At 45.5% G+C, this 26,600-nt stretch overlaps 1 protein-coding gene across 3 annotated transcripts; it reads right to left on the minus strand.

The window, feature by feature from the left end:
- Positions 1 to 1,282: 1,282 nt before the first annotated feature.
- LOC140497706 (solute carrier family 22 member 14-like) lies at positions 1,283 to 23,043 on the minus strand. 3 transcript variants are annotated; one of them, XM_072598983.1, is made up of 10 exons: positions 22,573 to 23,043; positions 21,823 to 21,926; positions 17,604 to 17,758; positions 16,137 to 16,305; positions 15,013 to 15,133; positions 10,621 to 10,712; positions 8,010 to 8,224; positions 6,142 to 6,250; positions 2,884 to 3,091; positions 1,283 to 1,614 (listed from the first exon to the last, which is right to left on the minus strand). In XM_072598983.1, the coding sequence occupies exons 1-9, from the start codon at positions 23,041 to 23,043 to the stop codon at positions 2,929 to 2,931; spliced, it is 1,599 nt and encodes a 532-aa protein (XP_072455084.1). In that variant the 3' UTR covers positions 1,283 to 1,614; positions 2,884 to 2,928. The 3 variants fall into 3 exon arrangements, with proteins under 3 accessions (XP_072455084.1, XP_072455086.1, XP_072455085.1); XM_072598985.1 differs by lacking the exons at positions 1,283 to 1,614; positions 2,884 to 3,091; positions 6,142 to 6,250 and adding an exon at positions 6,780 to 6,856; XM_072598984.1 differs by lacking the exons at positions 1,283 to 1,614; positions 2,884 to 3,091; positions 6,142 to 6,250 and adding an exon at positions 6,780 to 6,856 and having other exon boundaries at positions 7,940 to 8,224.
- Positions 23,044 to 26,600: the final 3,557 nt, after the last annotated feature.

Raw genomic sequence — 26,600 nt, forward strand, 5'->3', positions numbered from 1 at the left:
GGCAAAGTTACTGGCCTGAGGCTCAGCAGCTAGTGAATATTGGAAGTAGGATTCGAACCCAGGTCTTTTGGTTCCACTGGGTCATGATGACTCCCTAATGACAATAGAGGCAGACAGGACTGGATACAATGGACTCCTTTATACCCATCCTAGGAAAGTGTCCATCCCAGTGAGCCTTGGCACGCAGAACTGGGCAGAGCTCACCTGAACAGCAGCAGGGAGAGATGGTCTCTCTTTAGGGCGCAGGCTCTAAATCTCTTTTGAGCCCCACAGCAGTACTGCAGGGACCAGGGCAAGGCAAAAGGTGAGGGGAGGAGGTGATAAGCACTTATGCAGTGCCTACTCTGTGCCAGGCTGTGCTAGATACTTCACACAGATCTCATCTTACTTGATCCTTACAACAGTATTACCATTACGACCATTTTACAGATGATGAAACTGAGGCATATGGAAATTAAGTGACTAGCATCACATAGCTGGTGAGGGTCTGAAGCTGTATTTGAATTCATGTCTTCCTGAAGCCTAGCCTAGTTCTCTAACCATTGTGCCACCTTGGGGCCACAGGATGATTATCCTTACATTTGGGGCCTTGAGGTGTTGTGCATTGTCGGTAGTCACTGTGTCATAGATCACAGAATCAGAAATTTAGAGCTGGAGGGATGTTAGATGTCAGGGACTTTCATTTTACAGATGGGGAAACTGAGTCTCAGAGAAAATAAATGACTTAACTGAAGGGTAGTGAATGGCAGAGTCAGCATCCTTGATACTGAACCATGCTACCTTTCTTGTCAGTGTGTCCCTGCTAGGGTGCTATATAGCTCTGAAAATGTGAAGCTGGCCTTGCACCATGCTGAGGAGTAGGAATGCTTTCATCTGAGGCCCATGGCATGGGGGGGGGGGCTCAGAAAGAGGGCTACCTGTTTCTAAGTCTCATTCTACCACCATGTTAGTCATTGCATACCACACATACTTCCAAACTAGTTAAAAAGAGGGAGAAAGCCTCAGACCTCTGGGGGAGAAGCTCCTCCATATCCCTGGTGAATCGGCTCACCCCAGGGAGCAGGCTGAGGGTAACAGTAGGGAGAGGGGCTAGCAAACCAGTATGGGCACCTTATTTGCCATCCTCAGCCTTTGGGGGACCCAGGGAGATCAGCACCAGCTACAGCTGGTCCAAGCATCTACCAGGAAGAGATTTCTGGCGATGGACAGATGCCCACATCCTCGTTATTTGGAAACCTGCTTATCCTGTCCATCTAGTTGTGGTTTGCTGAATTTGGGGGACTTTATTAATATTATTCATCTTGTGACCCTTATTAAAATGAATATTAATAAAATAAAATAAAATAAAAACTTTGCAGCATATCTGTCTCCTGACATGGGAGTGAAATTGAGACTGACTTGGGGCAGGCCAGGGCTGTGGTGGGTGCCGTAGCCTCTGGAGGGTATCGCTGAGGTTCTGGAAAGTTCAGGTAGACAGCTTGCTCTTTGATTCCATCCTTTCTGCCTGCTTACCAAGTTGAAAGTATTGTCTCCATCTTCCAAGGGCCCTCATCTGCCTTGCTTGCCTTGTTGCCTTCTGAGGTTTTCATAACTCTTCTAGTTCTTACCAGTCCCCTGTGGGTTAAGGCAAGGTGAACAACAGGGACAAATTTGGTGAGCATACAACCCACCGCTCTTGGGTGACTTTGTCCCACATACAGCGGTTTGGTCTGGAGACAGGAAGACAGGTCTGCCCCAGGAAGCTTCTACCAAGACCATCATCCCTGCTTCCTGGAAACTGTAGACAATTTGGGGATGGATAGAGTGCAGATGGCCACCTCCCAAGTCTTCTGGGAGAGAGAAAGCATTCTGCCGTGGAAAGCTCCTCCTTTCTAGTATCCCTAGATGCATTTCCCTTCTAAGAGAAGTCCAAAACTCACCAGGGTAGCTTGAAGGTACCTTTCACCCTTAAGTCAGTTCCCATCTATGGGAAATAGAAGCTATTTTTATACCGCTGTGAGTCTGGGGTAAGATGAAACTCCCCCGTGATGGAGGATTGTATCACATTTATAGGAAACTGTGAGAACTTTGTATTTCTGAATATCTTGGTAGAGAGGGTAAAAGTAATGATAAAGGAAAGGCTTCTCTGTTCCCAATATGCATTGTTTCCTTGAGTGCTTGTAAGGGGAACCGGGAACCCTGTTACTTCATGTTTGTAGAGTTCTAAATATGAAGAAAATTGGAACTATATTCTAAGATTTTCCAGAAGAAAATCTGAGGGCAAAATGAGCTAAAGAGAAATATGATTTTGGGGGCTGCCCCTAGATATGAACCTAGGGCTTGGGACACCGGGCCATGACTATATAATATTCATTGAAAAAAATTCTTCAGTATATTTTGGTGTTGTTTCTGACATGACATTGCTTTCTTCGAATCTTTTAAGTACTTCCCTCTCTGGGGTGGAACCTCAACATCTGGAAAAGCATTTTCACTATTTTCACTATTCAGCCCTTGTTTAAGTGGATGAGAGAAGGGACTTGCCATTGGAATCTTGGGTATTGGTATCTCCACACAGAAGCCATGCTTACAACCAATATTCCCTCCCCATATCAAGAAATTGAGCCTGTTTTAAAATCCCAACCTATATGTCAAGAGCTCTTTTGTCCAATATGGTGACTGACTCTGTGGTCTTCCTAAGCTGGCTTTCCCAGAATTGAGCTGTCACACTACAACATACTTGAGTGACCAGCCAGACTGGAGCTCAGAATGGCACCCTAGACAGGCTCTTCATTTTCCTCTTGTTGTAGGAAGGACAATCCTCCTTCTCCTCCTCCTTCTAGCCCTCTGAGGCAGCCCCTATCTCCCACGCCCTAGAGAGCAAAGGGCTCTTTGCAGACCACCTACCTTTTTTTCAGAACAGTATCCCTTCTCATCAGGGAATTTTCCATCCTAACCCTTAGGAAGTAGAATGCAGAGGAGTCCCCCAACTGTGGTCATTATTCCACAGACAGTCATAAAAGTTTCTGGGTGGTCATGATCCAGGGACTCGATCAATAGGGTGCCGATGACTCCTATGCTGTAGCTCAGAGACACGAAACTGAGACCAACTTGCCTGCAGGAGGAGAGAGTGAAACCAATAGCAAATCAGTTCAGTGACATCACAGAGATGACTGCCCCCACATGTTAACTACTGCCAGGAGACTGTTTAGAGTCTGTGGCTGGTTACAGAAATGACGATGGCTAGTATTTGTATGGGGCAGGAGACTGAGTGGATAGAGTGCAGGGCCTGGAGTCAGGAAGACTCATCTTCCCAAGTTCAAACCCAACCTCAGATACTTCCTAGCTGGGTGACCCTGGGCAAGTCACTTAACTTCATTTGCCTCTGTTTCCACATGAGAGGAAATGGCGAACCACTCCAATATCTTTGCCAAGGAAACTCCAAACAGGGTCACAAAGAGTCAGACCTGACTGAAAAACGACTGAACAGCAACAAGTATTTGTATGACACTCGGCTTCCAAAGGGCTTTGCAGATATCTTCTCATTTTATCCTCATAACAGCCCTATGAGGTGAGTGCTTTTATCCTCTTTGCAGATCAGGAAACTGAGGCAGATAGAGGTTAAGTGTGTGTGTTTGTTGCCGAAGAAGACCGTGCCATCAGAGAAATGATGACATGACTTGCACTTGACTTTGTTTTGAGTCACCAGCCTCACTTCTCCTCCAGAGCCATCTGAATCCAGTGACCAGATATTCATCAGGATGACTGCAGATGATGCAGGATGGGGTTAAGTGACTTGCCCAAGGTCACACAGCTAGTGAGTGTCAAGTGTCTGAGGTGAGATTTGAACTCAGGTCCTCCTCACTCCTGCACTGGTGCTCTATCCACTTCACCACTTAGCTGCCCCATAGGTTAAGTGAGTTGTCCAGGGTCACACAGTTGACAGGATTTGAATTCAGGTCTTCCTGACTGTAGGTCAAAGCACTATAAAACTACATAGGGGGTCTTAAATTTAACGACCTTAACTGGGTTTCTTGATCTTCTCCACGGATTTTTCAGATACCCTCTCTCCATTGAGCACCTTGGCTTTCCTTCCTCTGCCCCCACCCTCACCTTCCTTGTCCTAAGCTGCTACCAGGTCACCTCAGTCTAGGCTCTTGAGAAGGTGAATGGTGGGGAATTATAGATTTAGAGCTGGTTAAAAAATCACCACCATGTCCCAAACTGAGTTAATTCTCTTTCCCCCAAACTCTCTTATATTACTGCTGACTCTCACCGTCTCAGCTGGCCAGGCTTACCGTCACCCCCCCCCCCCACCTCCCCAGCTTCTCATTGTCTCTGTGAGAGACAGTGTCTCCTTTCCTACACAGTCAGTCATTAAGGCCTGTGGATTTGACCTTTGTAATATCTCTGGCATCCCCTCCCTGCTTCTCTTTCTGCCTCTGTCACCCTTGAGGGCTTATCCTGGTCACCTCCCACCTGGACCATTGGAATAGCTACTGGTAGATTTGCCTGGCTTAGGTCCAATCCTTCCCTAATGGACAATCTGTCTGAGTCACTCCTCTCACTCCCTTTAAATAAATGCCAGAGTTTCTTCATTGCCTCCAGAATCAAATACAAAATCCTTTGCTTGGTATTCAAGGCTCTTCCCCAGCTCTAAAGATTTCTTATACTTTGCTCCCAATCTTCTGTGTTTCACCTCAGTTACACCTCCCAGTTCTTCTACAAACTAGCTCCTCCATCTCCAATGCTATGTGTTTTTTATTGGTAGATGAATTGCAGAGATGGCATTCAAAATCAATGCCATGACTTTAGATCAAGTACCATGATGACTTCTACCTTTGGGAAGAGACTTAGCTGATGTGAGATTTATGGGAAAGCTATGTTTGAGACCAACAAGCTCAGTCAGGCCAGAGTCAGATGGTGATCCCAGCACTGACCACCTAGCTCCACAATCCAGGGTTGCTAGCTTCCTTACTGCTACTGTCCATTTCCCAAGTATTTGATCTGGATTAGGTCTAAGCCCCATCTGAGTCTGGGCCAGAGTCTGAGCATGGCTGGTAGTACTTTACTGGACACGCAATTTATTGCTTGGAGGTTAATAGTCCACCAAATCATGGATTTATAACTGAAGGGACCACTCACACACTTCCCCTGCCCCCATTGTAGAGATGAGGAAACTGAAGCAGAGATAGATGAAGTGACTTGTCTAGGGTTACACAGTTAATGTAGCGATCTGAACTCAGATCCTCCTGACCCCAAGCCCAGTGCGTTATCCATCATTTCTGCTTCTCTGGTTTTTCCTCCCCTTTTACCCTTTAAGAATTTCCTTGCTCATTTGTGCCTCCCCCAAGGGGAGAAGGGAGTTGCCAGAAGGCCCCTGGACCAGCCTGGAGCAAGATTGGACTATTCCTATAGAGTAGGAACAAGAAGCTCCTAGGGGGAGCCCCAGCTTCACCATTTAGTGGCCATTTGACCTTAGGCAAGGTACTTAACATGTCTAAGTCTCAATATCCTCATCTGTAAAATGGGGACAATTATGTAAAATGGGGACAATTAATAATCCCTGCTTTATAGACCTCAAAAAAGTTGGGAGGCTACAATGGCCTGTTCTATAAGTCTCTAGGAAAGCTTTTGGTCCCCAGTAAATGGAAAAGATTGTTGATTTGCCAAGAGCTGAGTTCCCAGAGGCACAGTGGATCGAGCTTGTGCTTGGAGTCAGGAAGACCTGAATTCAAGTCTGGCCTCAGACACTTCCTAGCTGGGTGACCCTGGACAAGTTACTTCACCCTGCTTGCCTCAGTTTCCTCATCTGTAAAATGAGCTGTAGAAGGAAATGACCAGCCATTGCAGCATCTTTGCCCAGAAGAGGTCACAGAGAGTCAGACATGAATGAAAAACGACTCAGCAATAACAACAACTTTGTGTCCTGGGGGCCCAACACAGTTCCTAGGACAGGGTAGGTTCTTAAGGAGTGCTTGTGGAATACAATCCAATAGTTATTATGGGACAGTTAGGGAAATTCTGGGGACTTGGGGTCCCATGATGTTAATGGGCCCAAATCCCACCCAAAGTGTGGGAGGAGGTCCTGGAATGGGGCATGCAGGGGAAGTCAGGAGGGTCAGAGACTCAGGTGTACTCCATGCCCACCATCCCCTCCAGTACCTGAGGCCAGTGGGAAAGAGCTCAGCCGAGAAGATACAGGCTATGGTGAAAGCGGCAGACAGTCCTATCTGACCCATCAGGGCCAGAGTTGTGGTGATGGAGGTCAGATCTGGAGGGAGGTAAACACGGGCACCCAGCTGAGTTGCTGAGCATGGCACAGGTTCTTACTTTGGGGGTAAGGGATAGTCTCTGTAAAAGGAGCTGGAGAAGGAAATGAATAACCATTCAAGTATCTCTGCCAAGAAAATACGGAGGCAGACAGGGTTAAGTGACTTGCCCAGGGTCACACAGCTAGGGAGTGTCCCAGGCCAGATTTGAACCCAGGAAAAGGAGTCTTCCCTGGACTCCAGGATCAGCACTCTGTGCACTGCGGCGCCGCCTAGCAGCCACAACCACAAAAAACCTCCTCCCTGGTTTTGTACTGTGAGGTTCAAAAGAGACAGCGTATGTAAAGTACATTTTAAGACTTTAAAATTCAGTGTAACGAATTCTGCCTAGTGAATTATTGTGTGCTGCGTGTTTTATTACATATAACATATGCATATAAAGTAGCAAACTTCAGTTTATTATGCAAATGTATAATATTTTATTACTATTGTTATAGGCCTTATAGATAAACAGAAGACCTGAGTTCAGATGTGACTTCAGATACTTCATCGTTGTGCGATCAACTGCCTTGACATGTTGGCCTCAGTTTCCTCATCTATAAAATGAACTGGAGAAGGAAATGGCAAGTCACTCTAATATCTTTGCCAAGAAAGCCCTCCATGGGGTCACCAAAAGTCGGACCTGACTGAAAGTGACTGAACAATAACAAACATACATGTATGTGTGTACGTATGCACACAGTTTTAACAACCTCTCTCACAAAGACTAGATGGTTACTGTATCTTTAAGAGAGAATAGGGTCTTGAGGGATTGGGAATTTCATGTTCATTCTAGAGAGAATCACTTGTTATTCCTAGAGAGAGACTGAATGAGGTATAGATAATAATAACAACCAGTAGTTATTTTTTAAAATTTTGCACCTGGCATCCAGCAAAGGAAACTGAGGCGTCAGACAGCGAAATAAGAAAACTCAAAGCAGTCATGATAACCCAGAGGGGAGACTTTGTTCAGGGGGACACCAGGGCTGACTGAGGCAAACACAGCAGAGGTTCAGCAGGCTGAGGACCAGAGCAGTCCGGTCAATCTGGCTTTTCAGAGATTGTTAGCAAGTTAACAAATCAACAGGCGTTTATCTAACACCTGTTAGGTACCTTTGGCAACGAAGGATTAATACAACAGTTAGGTACCCGGCAGCGCTGCGCTTGCTTAGTTAGCCCTGGGGATACGCCTGCCCTCAGGCGTTGTACGTTCCCATGGCAGAGACACAGAAACCACTATGGACAAGCCAAGATATCGAGAGGATATAGTAGAGGGAATCTCAGACTGAAGGCATGGGTATTAAGCAGGGATCAGGACTGACTTTTGGTAGAAGGTGGGATTTTAGTTCAGACTTGAAAGAAACCACGAAAAGTTGGGAAGGAAGAAGGGAGGAGGGAGGGCATTCCAGGTCTGGCTAACTTGAGAGAGAACACCTTCGGATGAATGATGACATCAGAAATCAGGTGGGGGGTGGTGGTTAGAAGGTAGTGAGAAGAGAGAAAATGTAGGCAAGGAATCTAGAGGGCAGAAGGAATCTAGATAGGAAGCAAATGATTATCCAGCTTTATGATCTCACCAGCTATGTCGGGGGAGCAGGATGGGGGATCAAGGGGCATGATGGGACACCCCCCCCCCCATGCAGGACGCTGACCTGTCAGGAGAGTGAGCGGAGCTGGGGGTGCTCAGGCAGGAGGGCGGTTGTGGAAGAATGAAAGTTGTACCTTCAGGGATGAAAGCACTGTACAAACATGTGAGGCCCCCCAGCAGAAGAGCAAGGACTTGGCTTTTTCTTCTCCCCAGCTTCTCCATGCTGATGATGGAGCACAGACGGGCAGGTACCTCCACTAGTCTGAATGCCAGGTGGGATCCGTTCATATTTATCGGAAACTTGTGCAATTGGGAGCTCAGCCCCACATAGCCCAAACCGATGCATAGCCTAGAATCCAGAGGAGCATGGCCTCAGAGGAAGATCCCCTGCCAGGTTCTGTGCTTCCAGAGCCCACACCAGAGCATCCCATCTCTCCTAGAAAGGCAGCAGAGGACCTGAGTTCGAATCCTACCCCTGCTGCTTGCTATCTTTGATGTTGGGGAAGTCATTCTCCCCTTCTAGAAAATGAGAGAATTGGACTCATTGGCCTCTAAAATTTCTTCCGGCTGTAAATGGATGATCCTAGGAGAGGGAGATTCTTGTAGATTTTGAGATAATGAGAAAACTACATTAGCACTGTTTTGTTTCGTTAATAGAAAAATGGGGCATTGTAGACTAAGGATCATTTCTGAGTTAAGAAGACCTGGTTCAACTGTAGTCTCTCACTCATATGTCCGAGTGACTCTAGGGTGTAGTATTACTCAGGTTTCACCCTCTCTCTGGGCCTCAATTTCCTCATCTGTAAAATGGGGGAGTTGTAATTGATAGCCTCTAGGATCCTCTATTGCTTTTCCTGGTGTTGGGGAGAGGAATTTCTTGACAAGTTAGCAATTAGATCCCCAAGACTTCTTCCCACTTTGGAGGATTGGAGACTCTTTGGATGGGGCTGTCTGGCCCTGCCCTTTGAACCACAAGGCCCCAGCAAAGGAATTTAAGACAAAGGGCCAGACTGGGACTGTGTAGGAAGGCTGCTGGCCTAGAAGTCCAAAGCCCAGGGTTCTACAACTTTGATGCTCTTGTGTGAGTCATTTCCCTGGGGTGGACTGGCAAGGGTGTCAACTGAGGAGTCAAGGGTCCTGGGTGTGAATCTTGGTTATACAATCTGTATGACCGTGGGCAACTCACTGAATTTCACTGGGTTTTACTTTTCTCCTTTAAAAAAATGAGGGAATTGGACCAAATGACCTCTAAAGGCTCTCCCTCTGGGCCTTAGCTTCCTCATTTGTAGAATGTTTAGCACCATGAGACCATAGTCCTGGAAAGAATCCGAGAGATTACTTAGATCAACCCTCTCATTTGACAGGTGAAATCTAGAGAATCCAGTGACTTATCCAAGGTCGTATAGGTAGGAAGCAAGAACCAGATAACCTCTAAGGTCCCTTCCAACTTTCGCATTCTGCTAAATGGGAGAGTGGCCAAGGAGGCCCAGAAAATTGTGAATGGCCCTTAAGAAATATGATTGACTGGTGGACTGGACCAAGGTGGGTAGAGGGAAAATAGAATTGCAGAGAGGGTCGAGGACTAACTTGCCTGAGCTGGAGAGGGCCTGAGACCAGTTCTCCTACCTTACCCAGCTCTATCGTTTCTGAATGGATATTCTCTCTTTCCTTTTAAATAGCTATTCTTGATCTAGGTTGCGGAAAGAGGGAGCGGCTGCTGAGTTGAGGTATCACCTTCCAGGGAAGAGGCAGAAGAAAGGGAGATGCCTAGTTTCCTAAACCCATAACCATAATGAATCTCAGAGGCTACTTGATCCAATGGTCCCCATTTTACAATGAGAAACTGAGGCCAAGAGATGTGGAGGAGGAGGATTTGAACCCAGACCCTTGCTTCCAGATCTTACACTCGTGCTGGTGCAGCACAGTAAAATACTTGCCCAACAGCATTGGAGTCAGGATTTGAACTCAGATCCCTTGACTCCAAAGCTAGCATTCTTCCCACTATTTCAGGTATTCTGCTGCGGTTAAGGGCAACCATTCATAAACTCCAGGGGTCAAGAAACTCAGTTAGGAATCAAGAAAGTTGGAGGTGAGAGAGGGGTCAGGATTCTGACCAAATTGAGAAATGGCGGAAGAGGAAACCCTGGGCCCAAAGTCCAGAGATCTCTTTGATGCTTGAGAGGTTGCTGGGGCCTTGGGCAGTTTATAGAGCATTAGCAGAGCATGGAAGGGCCTCCTTCACCATAGGTAATGCAAGTGACTTCTTTAAAGGATCCTGGCACACTGGCATGTGAGTTTAGAGCGACCCCCCCCTTCTCTATCCTTTCTTCCTTTTCCTCTCCTCCCTTTTATCCCACCCTCCTTTCTTCCTTTTCCTCTCCTCCCTTTTTATCCTGCCCTCCTTTCTTTCGTTCTCCTCTTGCATACTTTTCCTTCTGCTCCTCTTTTTCCTCATCCCTCTCTCTTGCTCCTTTCTCTCCTGTGCCTCCTCCTCCATCTCCTCTTCCTGCCTTTCCTCCCTTTTTCTCCACCCTCCTTTTCTTTCCTCCTCTTTTCTTGTCCCCAATTCCCAATTCTTCTTTCCCCAAACTTCCCAGCTTATTTTCCTAACATCTCTCTAGGATGCCCAGAGTTCTCTTCTTTTCTCCCTTCTACCCAAAGAATGACAGGAAAGGATTGATTCCTTCCTCTGGGAATCTTCCTGAGTCAAGGGAGTCATTTATTTTAAAAGCAGCAAAAACATACCACACATAGCTCAGGATCAGGGTTCTCCTCCTTAGGTTAGGACTTTTCAGGATGTCCATGATTGTCCCCTGGTGGATCTTCTCATTGGTCAGCTAGAAGAAGTACAGGCAAGCAAGGTATTAAAGATCCTGACTTGCCCTTCTGTGCCTTTCCTCTTTTCCCAACTTTCCTCTGCTAGTAGGGATCCTCATTCACCAAGTCCTTGATGACTATTTATCAAGTGTCTACTAATGTCCAGGTACTGTGAAATAATCCATCCATCCAACTGTTTGTCCATCCATTCATTCAACCATATTTCTGTCCATCCGTCTGTCCACCCATTCATCCATCCATCTGTCTGTCCATTTATCCATCTATCCATCCATCAGTTCATTTGCTCTCCTCTAAACTCTCTGCATTCTGGCTTCCAACCTCATTCAACTGAGACTTCTGCCTCCAAAATTACCAATGGTCTCTTAATTGCCAAATCTAATGACTTGTTCCCAATTCTCCTCCTTCTTGACCTCTCTGCAACCTTTGACAATGTTGATGACCCTTCTCTCGGTTTTTGTGATATTCCTCTCCTATCTGTCTGACTATTCCTTCTCAGTCTCCTTTGATGGGCCTTCATCCATGCTCTGTCCAATGACTATGGGCATCCTCCAAGGCTCTGGTCTGGTCCCTTTTCTCCTTTCAGTCCATATTCCCTCTCTTACTTGGTGAATCTCTCTTCTGAGATGTAGCCCCAAATCACCCAGGGCTGTGTTAGACCATATATAAATGACAACTCTTCTTACGATTCCCTAAAGGGCAAAGCCTGTACTGTATACCCCGTAAAGTTTCCTGCCATCTCAAAATCAATGATTCTATAAGTCCATAATGTATACTTAGAGAGACAAACAAAAAACCCAGTGCTGGCTACATTTGATTGTGCTGTCTTATCCGGAAGCCTGAGACCTGTGACTTTTTACCAGGAAGAGGAGAGAGAGAGAGATGTTTCACGAGAAGCCTGCCCCTACCCAATCACAGCTCAGAGGCCACTTGAGGATTGAGCCCTTGGTCACCACAGCAGATCCTTGAGGTCAAGAAGCCAAGGACTCTGAACATGCTCCAAGAGCATGAGCCATTCTTGCATTTTTTCATTTCTGTCTCCAGCAGTGAACAATGTCTTACGCGGACTAAATAATCAACGTTGAACTGAATGGAGTCTCCATTTTATTAATGAGGAAAGTCAGAGCTGAGAGGTGAGTTGCCCAGGGTCATGTGGCAACTGGTTTTAGAGTCATATGGTTTGTACTGAAGCTGGGACTTAAATGGAGGCCTCCTCGCTTCAGGTCTAGTGCGCTGCCCACTACACCAGACCGCCTTGGCTCTTGGGCATCCTCCTCCCCCTTCACTGAACTCCAAGAGTCTATATCATGCCACCTAGCACCTAATTAGGTTCTAGTCTGCATTTTATCCAGTGGTTTGTGGGCAGGATCAGCTCTTTCTCTTGTCTGCCCTCACAGTGCCTAGGACAGGATGGGTAGGTCGCTGACTGAATACTCTTTGACTCTAGATGCTACACTGTCTTGGCTTCATCCTACTTCTCTGGGCATTATTCTGTCCCTTTCAATGGCAGCCTTTTATTCTCCCATCAGAGGCAGCTGGATAGAGTGCTGGGTCTGGAGTCAGGAAGGCCTGAGTTCATATGCAGCCCAAGACACTCTTACTAGCTGTAGGACTCTGGGTAAGTCACTGACCCTCTGTTTGCATCAGTTTCTTCAACTGTAAAGTGGGTATGAATAATAACCCCCCAGGATGGTTCTGACGATGAAATCAGGTTTTTATAAGAAGTGCTTAGCATGGTACGAGATTTTAAATGCTTCTTTTCCCTTCCCTTTCCTCTAATCTCCCAAATAATAAGATGCATCTGATTCTTCCATGTAATCCCTGTAGCACCAGCAAGGGATCCAGATTCCTGTTGTGTATAAGACATGATGCTGAGTGGTGGGGTTATAAAGACTCTCAGGGAGGTTACCGCCTACTAGCAAGTTATAACTCGGGGTCATCGATTGAATCCAGACAGAATCTTAGAGGATAGCAAGTCCAATCCTCTCATTTTACAAATGGGGAAACCAAGGCACAGAATGATCATGATCATAAGGATACAAAACCACAGATTTGGAGCTAAAAAGACTTTAGGGATCATTGAGTCCACTTCACTCCCCATTTAACAGACAGATAAGGAAACTGAGACTAACAGTGGTTAAGTGACTTGCCCAAGGCAACACAAGTAGTCTTCTGGACTCAAGTCCAATACTCTCCTACATGCATCATAAATTGGAGATAATCACAAAGGGAAGGCACCAGCATGAATGGGCTAGAGAAAGGCTTCCTGTAGAAGGTGGGCTTTTATTTGGGACTTGCAGGAAGCCAGAGAAATCAGGAGGCGGAGATGAGGAGAAGGAGAATTGAGCCATGGAAAACGTTCAGACTTGTGAGATGAACTGCGTTGTGTGAGAAGCAGCCAGGAGGCCAACGTCCCTCAATCCCAGTGTCCATGGAGAGGAGGAAAGTGTAAGAAGACTGAAAGGGGAGGTGGGAGTCAGGTCATGAAGGACTTTGGACACCCAACAGAGCAGTTTGTGTTTGATCCTGGAGGCCACAAGGAGCCAGTGGAGTTTATTGAATAGGGGAGTGATATGGTCTGAGCTGTGCTGTAAGAAAATCACTTTAGTGGCTGAATGGAGGATGGAGTGGAGTGGGGAGAGATTTGGGGCAGGAAGAGCCACCAGCAGCAATCAAGACATGAGGTGATGCTCTAGAGCCAGGTTGGATATAGTGTAATAGCCATCAGGGGCTCCTTCTGGCAAACCTTGGCCTTCACAAACCTCTACAACCAAACAATCAGCTCATCAACAAACATTTGCTAGGTCTCGAAAGGTGCTGACTCTAGGGACACAAGAAGAAAGTGAGAGGGTCTTTATTGCCAAGGGACTGACATTCTGCTGGAATGTATGCAACTCTAGCTGACATTTCCAGCCTCCTTGCTTTCCTACTCCTTGCTTTCCCAGGCTTTCTCCTTCATGCGTTCTGGCCAACACATTTTTTGGGGAATGCCAGTCATCATTTCTTGGCTTCATTCCTCATCTCATTCCAGTATTTCTCAGTCCTAATTTCACTGTCCTTCAAGGCCCAGATCAAATCCTACTTGCCCCATGAAACCATCCTTTATAGCTCTAGGTTGCTATGACATCTTCCTGCTTTCAATTACTATGAATTATCATTATCATTAGAGTAGCACACATTGATTTGGTGTTGTATGGTTGGCAAGGCATTTTTCTCAGTACCACTTAGTGGGCCAGATAGTGCCAATATTATTAGTTTCATTTTACAGGTCAGAGACTTGCATGTGGTCAAATATTAAGCGACCAATAGGGACTATAGATCTTTTTTGTTTTATAGAGAAACAGCAAGGTTTTCCTCTGGTTAGGTTACAGTTCAAAAAGCGGCTGTGGAGTAAGGATTTGGTTCAAGTCTTCTGGCTCTGACCCATACTAGCTATCTGACTCTTAGAAAGTCTCTTAACCAGTTAGTGCATAGCTAGCTTACAAGACCATATGTTACAGAAGAGACTGATCTTCACTGGCATAGGGAGTTTCCTACACCATGGAAATTACAGTCTGCTAAACAAAAAGATGTAGTGCCACAGTTGAATTTACTGCTGACAGAAATACATTACGAAGGGAGTTCCAGACAGCTATCTGACTTAGAGTTAGAAATTCCCAGGCTTCCCTCTGGTTTAAAATGAAAATGAATTTGAGGTAGAACAAAATTCAAGTGATGGAGACAAGAGTCTCCATGTTTTCATTCTCACTTCCTGTCTGTCAACTATCAAGCCCTGTATCTGATGCTTCATTTTAGACAGCACAAAGGACTGGTCCTTCCACAGGGTTTTGTGTTTGTTTTTTTTTTTGTTTGTCCTATCATTTGGCAGGAAACCCAATCTGCCTTGAAGGCAAGGGCATGTGTCTTATTCCTCTTTATCCCCAGGGCCAAATGCCAAAGATGTTTTGTTCCTAGCAGCTACTCATTCATTTTCTGCTGGCTGGTGGATGGAAAGTTCAGAACAACACAAGCCCTGGCAATGGCCAGGGTCAGTTACTCTCTACCAAGGCCAGATGCTAAATGGAGTGATTCAGGAAAGTTAAAGTTTCATTCTCTTCCCCACTCATCCCACCTCTAGGTGTGGAATCTGTCTCATCTCCTTCCTCAGGGTTCTCTCTGGTCTCCCTACCTCAGGGACCAACCTGGGGGGTACAGAAGCCCCATGGGGTACATTCCAGGATAGTCAGAGGCATGTGCTCCTTGAATAGGAGTAGAAGCAGGAAGTTAAATGGGAGGAGGTTCAGACTTGGGCAGACAACTTACCTTCTGGAGGAGCTCAGGGGGGATGATTCTCTTATTGATAGAGGCCGCCCTGCACAGGAGAAACTTGGCCTTTTCCACGTTTCCTCTCATCATCAGCCACAACGGGGACTCAGGAAGGAGCCTATGGAGGGTGTGCAGGGGCTAAGTCAGGGAAGCTTCCCCCGCACTAGGCCTGCTTCCTGTCTTTTCTCCACCTTCCCATGCCTTTGAGGACAGCTATCCATGGGTGCTGGTTCCCCGTCATCTTTGTCCTTGTGGGGATGAGACAGTGAAAAGCTGCTGGGCCACTCTGTGATGCAGGGAGGGGATCCTCTCAGGGGGCAGGGGAACAGATTGTCAGGTCAAGCTAATGCCAACAAGGACACTTGCTCAGGGCTCTGGAGGTCCTGAGCCCCAAGATCCAACTCTGGTTTGGAATCGTTTCCCAGCCTAGTCTAAGCTGTCTATGATACAAGCATAGTAAAAGTATAGATTCGGGGGGGAGGGAAAGGAAGGGAGTGCCAAGGAAACAGAGGAGAAAATGGGCTGTCTCTGGGGTTAGAGGGCCTGGGTTCCAATCCCACCTTTTTCTCTTACTGACTATGTTAACTTGGGAAAGTCATTTAGCCCCTCTAAAACAGTTTATCTGTCAAATGAGATTAGAAGAAAAGGCCTCCAACGTCCTTTCTAGCTCTAGCTCCATGATCCTAGACATGGCCTGGAAAGGTTGCCAGGCCAGCCATAGAACATCCTAGTCCGTGGACATGGGTCCTAGCTGAAGGCAGGCAGGGGCCTAATCGAATACTTGGACCTGCCTTCCTCTCTGAGATTCTGAGTTTGGGGGATCCCGGGAGGACACTATGTACAGGGAGAAGAAGATGAGTAAGAAGAGGAGAAGGGTGCTTAGAGAGCCAAAAGGAGAGGTTGTCTGGGTAGACCCTTCTTATCTATGACAGCACTTTGGCAGATTACCCTTTTGGGCCTCTGTGAATCTCAGAGGTGGTATAGCCCTTGGTCATCTTGGGTGGGTGTCTCCCCCTTCCCCACTCCTCACTGCAAGAACCTAAGGACTCAAACCTTGCCCAAGCATTGACCTGATCTTTCCTCCAGTGCTTCCTTCCCTCTGCAACCCTGGGGCCCCTCACCAGATATAGGACACCAGGAAGATCACGGGGATACTTCCGACCAGATGAAGCAGTCTCCAGTGAGGGATGGAGGCACTCAGAACAGAAAGGACCAAGTGGCCCAGGACCAAGAAGCATTGTGCCAGGACAATGGCGTGGACTCTTCGGGAGCTGACCAACCATTCTATAACTGGAGGAAGAGTCCAGAGGAGACCATCACTGGGGCTGCCATTTCCTCCTCAGCTTTGGTCTCCCTCAAGCTGTGCTCTGGAAGATGTTACAATCTGCAACCTCCCTGATTCCCCAAACCTGCAGGAATGGTCTTTGGAAATCAGAGTCCACATGGGACCAGTTCCATAACCAGCACTTACAGCATAGTGATTAGGTCTATGCTCAGGGTGATCAGATGGGATTAGGGTTGTATTCTTCCAAGATCCCCACCCTATCCAGGTCCAGGCAGCACTTACCCCACGGGAGCTAGGAATCCCCAATCAGTCCTCCATCCCAGTTCAGTTTGCCCTTCCTATACCTTCGAGGGGATTGACTAAGTGCAAACTGCCCTAGAACTGGGACCAGTGGGGCCCTTCTCATCAAGGGAAAAGCCAGCTTTTAGAGCAGAACAGGTTAGCTCAGGCAGGACTGAAGACCAGAAGTTGCAAAGACCATGGTCTATTTCTAGAAACTAAAGGATCACAGATGTAGGGCTGGAAAGGACCTTAGAGGCCATTGAGTCTGGCCCCCTTATCTGTGATGCTTCATGTTTCAGATACTGGATTTGAAATAGGAGGGACTTGACCAGGTCCAAAGGGGACCATTGCTACTAACTAGCAGTGTGACCTTAGAAAAGTCACTTAACTTCCATGAGTCTCAGATTCTGTGAAATTAAAGAATTAAACTAGGAGATCTCTAAGGTCCCTTTCAGCTCTGAATCCTTAGATGCTGAGCAAGGCTGGTCCTGAATTATCAGAGTTAAAACTCACATTCTTTCTAATATTTCCTTTCTATTAATAATTGGTAAACTACCAATGGGCATTACCAGTCTGAATCACTCTCATGCCCTTTTTCATGTGATGGTGACCATTGTGAAAGTTTCTTTGGGTATTTATTAGACTTACAAAGTATATGAGTACAAAAAAATAAAAACCAATATCCCAAGGTGTCTCTGGGAGCACCAAGCTAAGGGTGAGGATGAAAGGCTAACTGGGAGTGCCATACTATATCTGAGATGGTGGAGATCAGGGATATGAAGGGACAGACCCAGGAATGTGCTTCTCCCTGCAGCAGCTTGGTATATTTGTTTGTTTGTGAGATGGGGAATACTTTGCTGTCTCTCCATTGAGGAACTGAGGTGTTGACAGCTCCAGTCTTGAGAACCATGTGCCTCCCACCCAGTGGATCTCCTTAGTTTCTCCCAGGTGGAAAGGGAAGGAGACCAAGAATCCCATTCTTTCCTCTTTGAGAAGCTCTGCCCCAACTTGGGGCTCTTACCTAAAGAGATACTGCTTATTGTATAGCCCATGATGGCAATGCCAATGCCAAACTGGAACATCTGGTAGATGCTGAAGGTGGGCACAAAGGCTGCACCTAACCCAAACACAGCGTAGAACATCAGCATGAGCAGAATGCTTTTATAGCGGCCGATCCTACAGGAAAGTGTTAGGAAAGAGTTTTAGGAGATTTCCTAGTCTTCCATCAGTCCTGCCCAAGTTCTGAAACAGCTACATGCCCCCCGAAATGGCACTGGAATCATTAGCACAGGAAACTACCCCCATTTTTTTTTATCAATTACACCATATATGCTAATATCAATGCTAATATCAATCTAATAGTATTACATATATGTAATATGAGCAGTAACTACACAGTATCACAGCAAACAGTGCTCTATAGGATTCACAGACTGGGCTTAATAACATTCCAAACCAATAAGTGAATTCAAGTAATGAAAACAATACCAATGATTTTTTTAGTGTCTGAACACCTAACTAAGCAAAATAATTCCTAAGGCATTTATGGATAAAACTGGAAGGAGGACAAAAGATGGAAAAGATCTGTAATACTCTTTTCACCATCAAGCACAGTGACACTACTACACGTGGACTTTCAAATTATAGTCTTTCATATGCTCATAAAAGAAATGGGAATGTCACTAAAAAAAAAGATGGAAAAAGTAATTAGACTTGACCGAGGGTGCACAGATATTACAGTTTCATGGGAAGTGAGTGGCCAATCCTCAAAGCATTTGATGGAGGGGGAAGATATTAAATATACAGAAAAGTCTCAGACATTATTTTGAAATGCAAAAAAAAGAATCCAAGAGAAGATCAGTAACTACTGACCCATATATGCACATTTGATAAGAATATTAGAACTTTTGCAAGAAACATTCCACGGTATGATATATCAGAAGATAAAAGGATCTTATACACAGAGTTGGAAGAGACCCGAGAAGTCACCTAGTCTACCTCTCTCCTTTTAAAGAAAGGAAACAGAGACCTAGAAAGGTTAAAAATAAGTGGGCCAAGGTCACAAAGGTAGTATACAGCAAAGCCAAGAAGATAGGTCTAAGACTGGCTTGTTTCACTGGAAGATCATGACCTGCTTTATCTTCTGATGAGGTACAAGTATAATAAATCTTCCAAGAGAGAATAGTAGGATTTGCAAGTTAAGCTACTAAACTCTGCTTTAGGTTGTATGGTCAATGGGTATCTTTTGTATCTTGTCTTAGCATTTTGTGTGCAGGAAGTAAATACCTGCCCTTGTGTGATTTATACTACACATTCAGTACTTTCCTTTCTCACCTTTGGAGGGACTCTAGACATGAGTCTCAACCTAAGTTTTCAATGACTTGCCCTTGGAGTGCCAGGGTGGGGAGTTTAATGAGCCAAAGAATGTAGGAAAAGGGAGCCTTACCTCACTTTCATTAGAGGCCAGGCTCCTTAGGATTGAATAGTATAGTATAGACTGTGTAAGTGGGTCCAGAGAAGAGGAACCCTTTAGTGTAAAGGGATTGGGTCCAGCACCTCCTGGACACAGTTTTCTCTTGACATAAATATAACAGAGATAATTTGGTTCTAAAAGCTTCTGATTATGAATATCCAGAAAGGTTTAAGATAGGGAGACACCTACCTGACAAAGATCTTCACCACTGGGGTGGGGGAGACCTAGGACAGAGTCCAAGTTAAAAAGGGATTCCCTATAGATGGGAAGATACTCTTGCTTGTGATGGCAATACGCTAACAGCATCAAGTTACAATATGGTAGAGCCTCTTGGAAGAGCTCCGTGATCAGAGTTTTGGCTGACCATTCACACAGGAAAGGCCAAGTGGATGCCCTGAAGCTAGATGGAAAACATTGAGCTTGTCCTGCTGTTGTTGAGTTGTTTTTCAGTTGTGTCTGACTCTTCATGACCCCATTTGGGGTTTTCTTGGCAAAGATGCTAGAATCATTTGCCATTTTCTTCTCCAACTCATTTTATAGATGATTAAACTGAGGCAACCAGGGTTAAGGGACTTGCCCTGGGACATGCAGCTCCAATATCTGGGGTCAGATTTGAACTCAGAGAGATGGGTCTTTTTGACTCCAAGCTTGGGCCTCTATCCATTGTGCCACCTAACTTCCCATCAGCAAAGTTTGTCCGTTAACATGCAGATATCTTGGATAGATACTGCCAACAGACCACAAAGTGAACCCAGAGCTGAATAGGAGAAGGAAAGTGGGCTGGATTACTTTTGGGGAAATGCTTAATTCTTTTAATGGCTCCAAACTTCTACCAGAAATTGAAGCCTGTCTTTTGAAGATGACTGTTCTTTCGGTGCCCCTGGATAACTTCAAGTCATGGAATACTCTAGACTGCAAAGGACTGAAAATGTGTATCACTAGGAGGGGTACATCGTGGGCATGGACAGGCTGAAAAATTACAGAAGAAAGTATGATGGAGATCAAGAATGAAAGGTGTCACCAAAGGTTATGATTGGAAAGAAGTTGGATTAGTCACATGTATAAAGGCCAGGAGGAACCAAGGGACAACCCATATGCTCCTCTGCTATCATCATGATGTCAAGACAGAGAAGGGCCCCCACTACATTGGCTGGTCCCTCTGGGGCAGACTTTTGCAAAGACATGTACTAGAGTCACACAGGATGGGCAGGTAGGTTTGTGGTCTGCATTCATATTGATGAGATCTCAGACCCACTGGAATATTGGGCACCCATCCTACAGCTTGATAGGTGGTCTTAAGGAATTTTTAGGGCCAAAGAATTCAGCACCCTGGGCTCAACCTGGCAATCAACATCCCCCAGGGTGTGGGACATGGTAGTGGACTTAGCGGCAGAATTGGTTTGAAATTCCATCTATAATACTATGTAACTCACTTAAATTCTCTGAGCCTCAGTTTACTCCTCTGTAAAATGCAAGAGTCAAACTAGATGATTCCAGAGTTCCCTACTAGCTCTAAATCTGTGATTTTATGACCTTTATGCCCTCCCTGACAAAATTTGAATTCCAGGCATTTTTTCTGCCTGTCCCCCATGTCATGGAACATTCTCCCTTCTTCATTCTGACAACTGACCTCCCTAGCTTCCTTTAAGTCCTAACTAAAATTCCTTCTACAGGAACCTTTCCCAATTCCCTCTGAATGCTAGTACATTCCCTCAGTTAATCATTTCCCATTTTTCTTCTATATAGTTCACGTTGTATATATTTGTTTGCATGTCAATTTATATCACTAGGTTGAAAGCTTCTTGGGGACAGGGACTGTCTTTTGCCTCTTTTTGTAGCTCCAGTACTTAGCACAGTGCCTGGTACATAGTAAGAGCTTAATAAATGTTTATTGAGTTGAACTGAATTATAATTGAATTACAAAGACTGCCTCTTGTCATTGTAGGGAGCTAATATGATCTCCCAGAGAGGAAGGCAGGCTTTAGGAAAAGAGGTGGCCAACTCTGAGACCACATGGCCAACAGTCAATCAACAAACATTGATTACACATCTATATGCCAGGCACTCTCTTCTCCAATCCATTGCAATTAACTGAGGGTGGAGGGAGGGATTGAGGTGGGTGGGGGTGAAGTAAGGGAATCCCTGAGTGTAACCAGGGTGAGGCCATCGAAGCTTTGCTTCAGGGTGTGGAATTTTGAAGTCAATAGCCTCAACCTAGGATATGCTTCTTCCCTGAGGCTGCCTCCTTCCCCTCAGTACCCAGCAGTCCTAGAAATCTTGTTGAGTCCCAGGGTACTCTCCACCTTTTACCAATAGTCACAGCCAAATGAACCTTTCTTCTCATGATCTCTCTCCCCTGTCATTGTCCCTGGGTTCCCAAATGATTAGTTATGGCTCTGAGAAGCCTACATTCTGCCTCCCTCCATCAGAGCATTTGTCAAGGCTAGGAGGGAATCCTCTGACCCAGCACCCTTAGGTGAAGTCTATCTGTAGCTCATTCCATCCCTCTAAGAACCTCCCGCAGAAGCCCAGGTTTGGAAAAGAATCCCAGGGATCCAGGAACTATCTGTAGGTTTCTAGGGCTTGGTCAGAGGTCTTTTCACTCAACCACAGGACTGTCATGAAGTTTCCTAGTGGCCCCTTTTCTACCAATTGGATGCTACCCTGAGGGGAAAGGAATGAAGCCCTTGTGAGGACCAAGAGCCAGAGTCACCTTTGAACCCTTTCAGACCAACCTCAAGGTGCTGTCATAGCCCACCTGGCTTACCTGTCACACAGGGTCCCGACGAGCAAGGATCCACAAAAAAGGCCAGCCACGAAAATACAGTATGCTCTTAAGCGTTCAGAGGCTTTGTTACAGACCAGGTCAAACTGGAAGGGATGAGAAAACATTTGGAGGTGGGTTTTTTCATACATTTTTCTGCTGTTCAGGCAGCTAGGAACAGAAGGGGCTTTACTCTGACTTGTGCATGTGAGGCAGAGGGTGCACTAACTGGCACAAGAGTTGGATTCAAAGCCTGATTCTGTCATTACTATCTGCATGACCTTGTTGGGCAAGTCATTTAACTTCTCTGGGCCTCAGTTTCCATCTCTGTAAAATGAGGGGGTTGGGCTCTCTGTCCTTTGAAGTCTTTCCCAAGCTCTAAATCTCTGACCCTTTGGTCCTAAGCAGGACTCCTAGGGGCTTGCCCCTGTAAAAGTTCAGACTTTGGGAACCTGCCTGGTTGGATTTGTGGAGATCACCCCTCCTGGACCCTGGCATGGGATTCCTCAACCAGGGGTAGCTCTCTCCTTGCTGCTCACCTGGCCAACCATTCCCCAAGGCATTGCTTTGGGCTTCATGGAAGGGCAAGAACCCCAAGTTCAAATCCCAGCTCATCCATCTACTCCCTGGGCAAACTTGAGTCTGCTCCTTTCTAAAATGAGGGACTTGGGTGGACTAGAGCCTCTCTGAGCCTGGCCTCGAGATTATCCGTGGGTGTGGGGCAAGCTACATGGAAATGGGGAGACAGCAAACCTCGGTGATCAGCGACCACTCATGTGAGAGGTAGAACCAGCCATTTTGGCAATCCTGGGTGTCGTTCAGGCCATATTTGACAATGGAGTCAAAGTCCCACTGGACGGGCGTGTACATCCGGCACTCCTCGAAAGACCCATCTTTCTTCCTGGGCAGGGTCAGGTTGAAGAGTTGAGACATGGTCAGATTGGGTTGGATGGCCAAAAGCCAATCCGTGTTGCAGTGATGAGGCTGCATCTTAAGCATGAATGTTCCACCAAGCATAAAAAAGGCAGAGAGGATGTTGGGGATAAAGGTGAGGGCCACCAGAATCCGCTGAAAGCACCCAAACTCCCCTGCTGTCTGGAGAATGTATGTATACGTGACCTCAGTACTACTGTCCTCATACCGGGAAAACACCTGATCAGAGGCCCCAAAAATGACCCCGTCGAATTCCTTTGTTCTGGAATCCTCTTCTAAACTGGTCTCCATGGGCAATCCCAGGTAGAGGTGGAGGACTTGGAGTATGGGCACCACTGTCAAACACGTCTGGGCAAGGTTGCTTCACCCCTCTGGGCCTCAGTTTACTCACCTGTAAATTGAGAGGGGCTGGGATAGTTGATCTCTGAGGTCCCTTCTAACTCTGACATTCTGTAGGTCAGGTCAAAGCCAGTTGGAGGGATGGACACCATGGATAGATTTGGTTAGCTCTTTAGACCATTAAAGTTTTTTTACTGTCCCCCTCCCGCTTCCCAAACAACCAGCTCCTCACATACGATGAGTAGCATGATAGAGTGGAGAGAGAGTCAGCCGTGACACCAAGAAGACCTGGGTTCAAGTCCTGACCCATCCTGGCGGTGTGACCCTGGGCATGTCCCAAGCAACTTTCTAAAGCTGTAAGCTGCAGAGGAAAATGTCAACCTTCATCAGTGGAGGGCGTTTCCCAAGTCAATGAACTCATATGTCCTTTTGTTCTCCCACATCCCATGGCAGAATAAGGACTCATCTTCCAGTATAGAGCCTATTAGTTTGATCACACTACAAACCTCTACACCTCTGGTTCTTGTCTATAAAATGGGATTAATGATGCTTCTAGCTACCTTACTGGGTTACCCAGTATGTGATAGAGCCAGGGCTGGATCCCAGGCCCTTTGACTCCACTTTGATCACAAACCTGTGAGGGCAGAGTCAGACAAAGGATATCATTTTAGTAAGGGAAGTAAGCTCCAGAGGTGAGTGATTTACCTCCAGGGTTAGACAACTTATAATTGTCACTGCTGGGTCTAGAACACAGGTCCCCTTAATGCAGGGCTCTCCTCACTGTACTTGTTATTCCAGGAAAAAAGCAAAGAGGTTTTTTTTTTTTAATTAGCAATGGAAAATGACTCAAGGTAGGTGAGTATGGGTGTGGAATACTGCATACGTTAAGGAAGGCCCTTTGGATCATAGATATGTCTGATCATTTTGTTAAATTGAGGGGTTTTTGTTTGGTTTTCAGTTTTTCTTTTCTTTTTAAACAAGGACGGCTAGGAGGGGGAGGAAGGACTGATTTGAAAATGAAGGTGATATAAAAAGTTATGGAACAAACAAGTTTATAAAAAAGTATATAACAAAAAGTTATAAAAAATTATTTCTGAGAAGGAATCCATTACCCAAAGAGTATTTATTAATTCCTCTTTGCCAGGTGCTGTGCTTGGCACTGGGGATACAAAAATATTTTCCCAAAGAGCCTGTATGAGCTGGTTCAAGGGAAGCCACTAAGTTTATGCCTACAGGCTCGTGGAGCAATCGCCTCTCTCCCCCTTTAGAGGATTTCACCAAATATGTGGTTTCTATGACCTCTGACTTGGCTGACATTGAGCCTATCCTATTGTGAGAACTCAACCAGCTTCAAGATACCTTGGCTTCCTCTTCGCATGGACACCATTCATTCATTCATTCATAAATTAATAAATACCCATTTTAGGTGAAAATGCTAGTGGGGACATTGGGCCCAACAGACAGGTGCTGGAGACAGGACATGAACTACTACCTCGTCAGAAGGGAGTCAAGGGTCTTGCGGTCAACCACTCCCAGAATTCACCACAACTGCTGAGTGTCTCTCAGTATTGGCTACTTTCAAATCATGCTTCTCATCAAACTGAGAAACTGTCACAGAATCCAGCTCCATCAGATTCCTTCAACAAAAAAGATTCTCTGGGCTTCATAATGAGCTGGAAGGGCTAGAAGTGGGGGAAGGGCATAGGCTACTGATCACAGTTAACCAACTGAAAGGACCAACCATTGGCCCTTAGCCAACAAAGAGGAAGTCCATGTGGGGGAGAGGGATTCTCCATCCAAAGGCAGGACCTTGGGGAGGAGCCACCTGTGACTGACCAGCTCATTCTGCTTTGGAGATAGTGGAGCAAGCTCATGGATGCCCCAAATTAGAGGGGGACCAGGAGACAGGGCTCCAAGATACCTCTGAAGGCTTAGTTAAGGGCACTGCAAATGTTAGCAGAGCCAGAAGGGACATTAGAGATGGTCTAGGTCCAGAGCTCTGCAATCTTTTTCTGTAAAGGGCCCGATAGTAAACATTTTAGGCTTTGTCAGCCAAGAGGCAAAGTCAAGGATAGGAAGTAGGTATTTATGTAACAAGAAAGAAAACAAATTTGTTATTAATGAAATTCAAAATACAATAATAATAACTGCATATATTTTTGAGGGGGTAATTAGGAAACGAGAAGAATGGAATTCTTTACTGGGGAGGACATTTTTTTAAATTGGGTTTCCAAGTTAGTGTGGAATTTCTGTCATCAAAACTGATTGCAAATGTTCATCTGCTAATCTCGATCAGTTATGAGATTTCACATATTCAACTTTGCAAATATTTCTTCACACACAAAGGCACTGCCGATTTCTGAGATCGCTCCATGAGCAAATGATTTTAATTGAACTGAAAGGCTAATATTTTGAATAAGTTTATCATCTCTGGATTCATTTCTTCAGCTACTGTACTCAACCACAATTTAATTCACCCAATGAACGACTAACAAGTGAACTCTTGGGAAAACTTACTTGGATCGTATCATTTCATTTTTTATTTTTGTCAGAAAATTCTGTTGTGATGAGATATTCTCTTATACATTTTCTAATTTTTCTGACTGTCACTACCTGTGGGTTGCAAATATTGTGATGAGCGCTTAGTCTGGTAACCTTTTAGCATGACTATGGTATCACATAATAAATAATAATTTGATAACAAAATAATCCATATTACATTGCGGCTTAAAAGTGCAACATTTGAAGTGCATTTTTTCCTTGTTTACGGATGAAGAAATTGAGGCACAAAGAGTCTAAGTGACTTAGAGTCACACATTGTTGATAGAATTAGGAAGTTAGTTACTGACTGGCTAAAGGATTGGCCATACCTCAGATGGTCCTCCCCTCCCCTATCTTTTTTAAAAATAAAATTTTAATTGATTCCCTCACGCTTTAAAATCATATTTATTTCCAAATATGTCTATCTTCCTATGAAAACTGTCCATAAATTCTTCTCTGAAGCCAACATTGGACATTGCAATGATACAGTGTTCAATGGTGTTCTTGCTAGAGTCCTCCTTAATAAGCTGATCCTTCACCTGGAAGATGGGCATATACCTGAGAGCCAGTGTGGCTTCAGAAAGTTAAGGGCACTGCAAATGTTAGCAGAGCGTGACATTAGAGATTGTCTAGGTCTAGGTCCAGAGCTCTGCAATCTTTTTCTGTAAAGGACCAGATAGTAAATATTTTAGGAACAGTCGATAAGGTATTTGCTGCCCGACAACTCCAGGAGAAATGCCAGGAGCAGAACAGAGGTCTGTACACAACATTTGTGGATCTGACCAAGGCCTTTGACACTGTTAGTAGTGAGGGCTTATGGAAAATTATGTCAAAATTTGGTTACCCAGAGAAGTTCATCAGTATTGTATGTCAATTTCATGATGGCATGTTTGCCTGGGTCCTGGATAGTGAACAAAGCTCTTGTGCCTTCCCAGTCACCATGGAGTGAAACAGGACTGTGTGCTTGC

This window comes from Notamacropus eugenii, chromosome 3, assembly GCF_028372415.1.
Source record: "Notamacropus eugenii isolate mMacEug1 chromosome 3, mMacEug1.pri_v2, whole genome shotgun sequence".
NCBI classification, from domain to species: Eukaryota; Metazoa; Chordata; class Mammalia; order Diprotodontia; family Macropodidae; genus Notamacropus; species Notamacropus eugenii.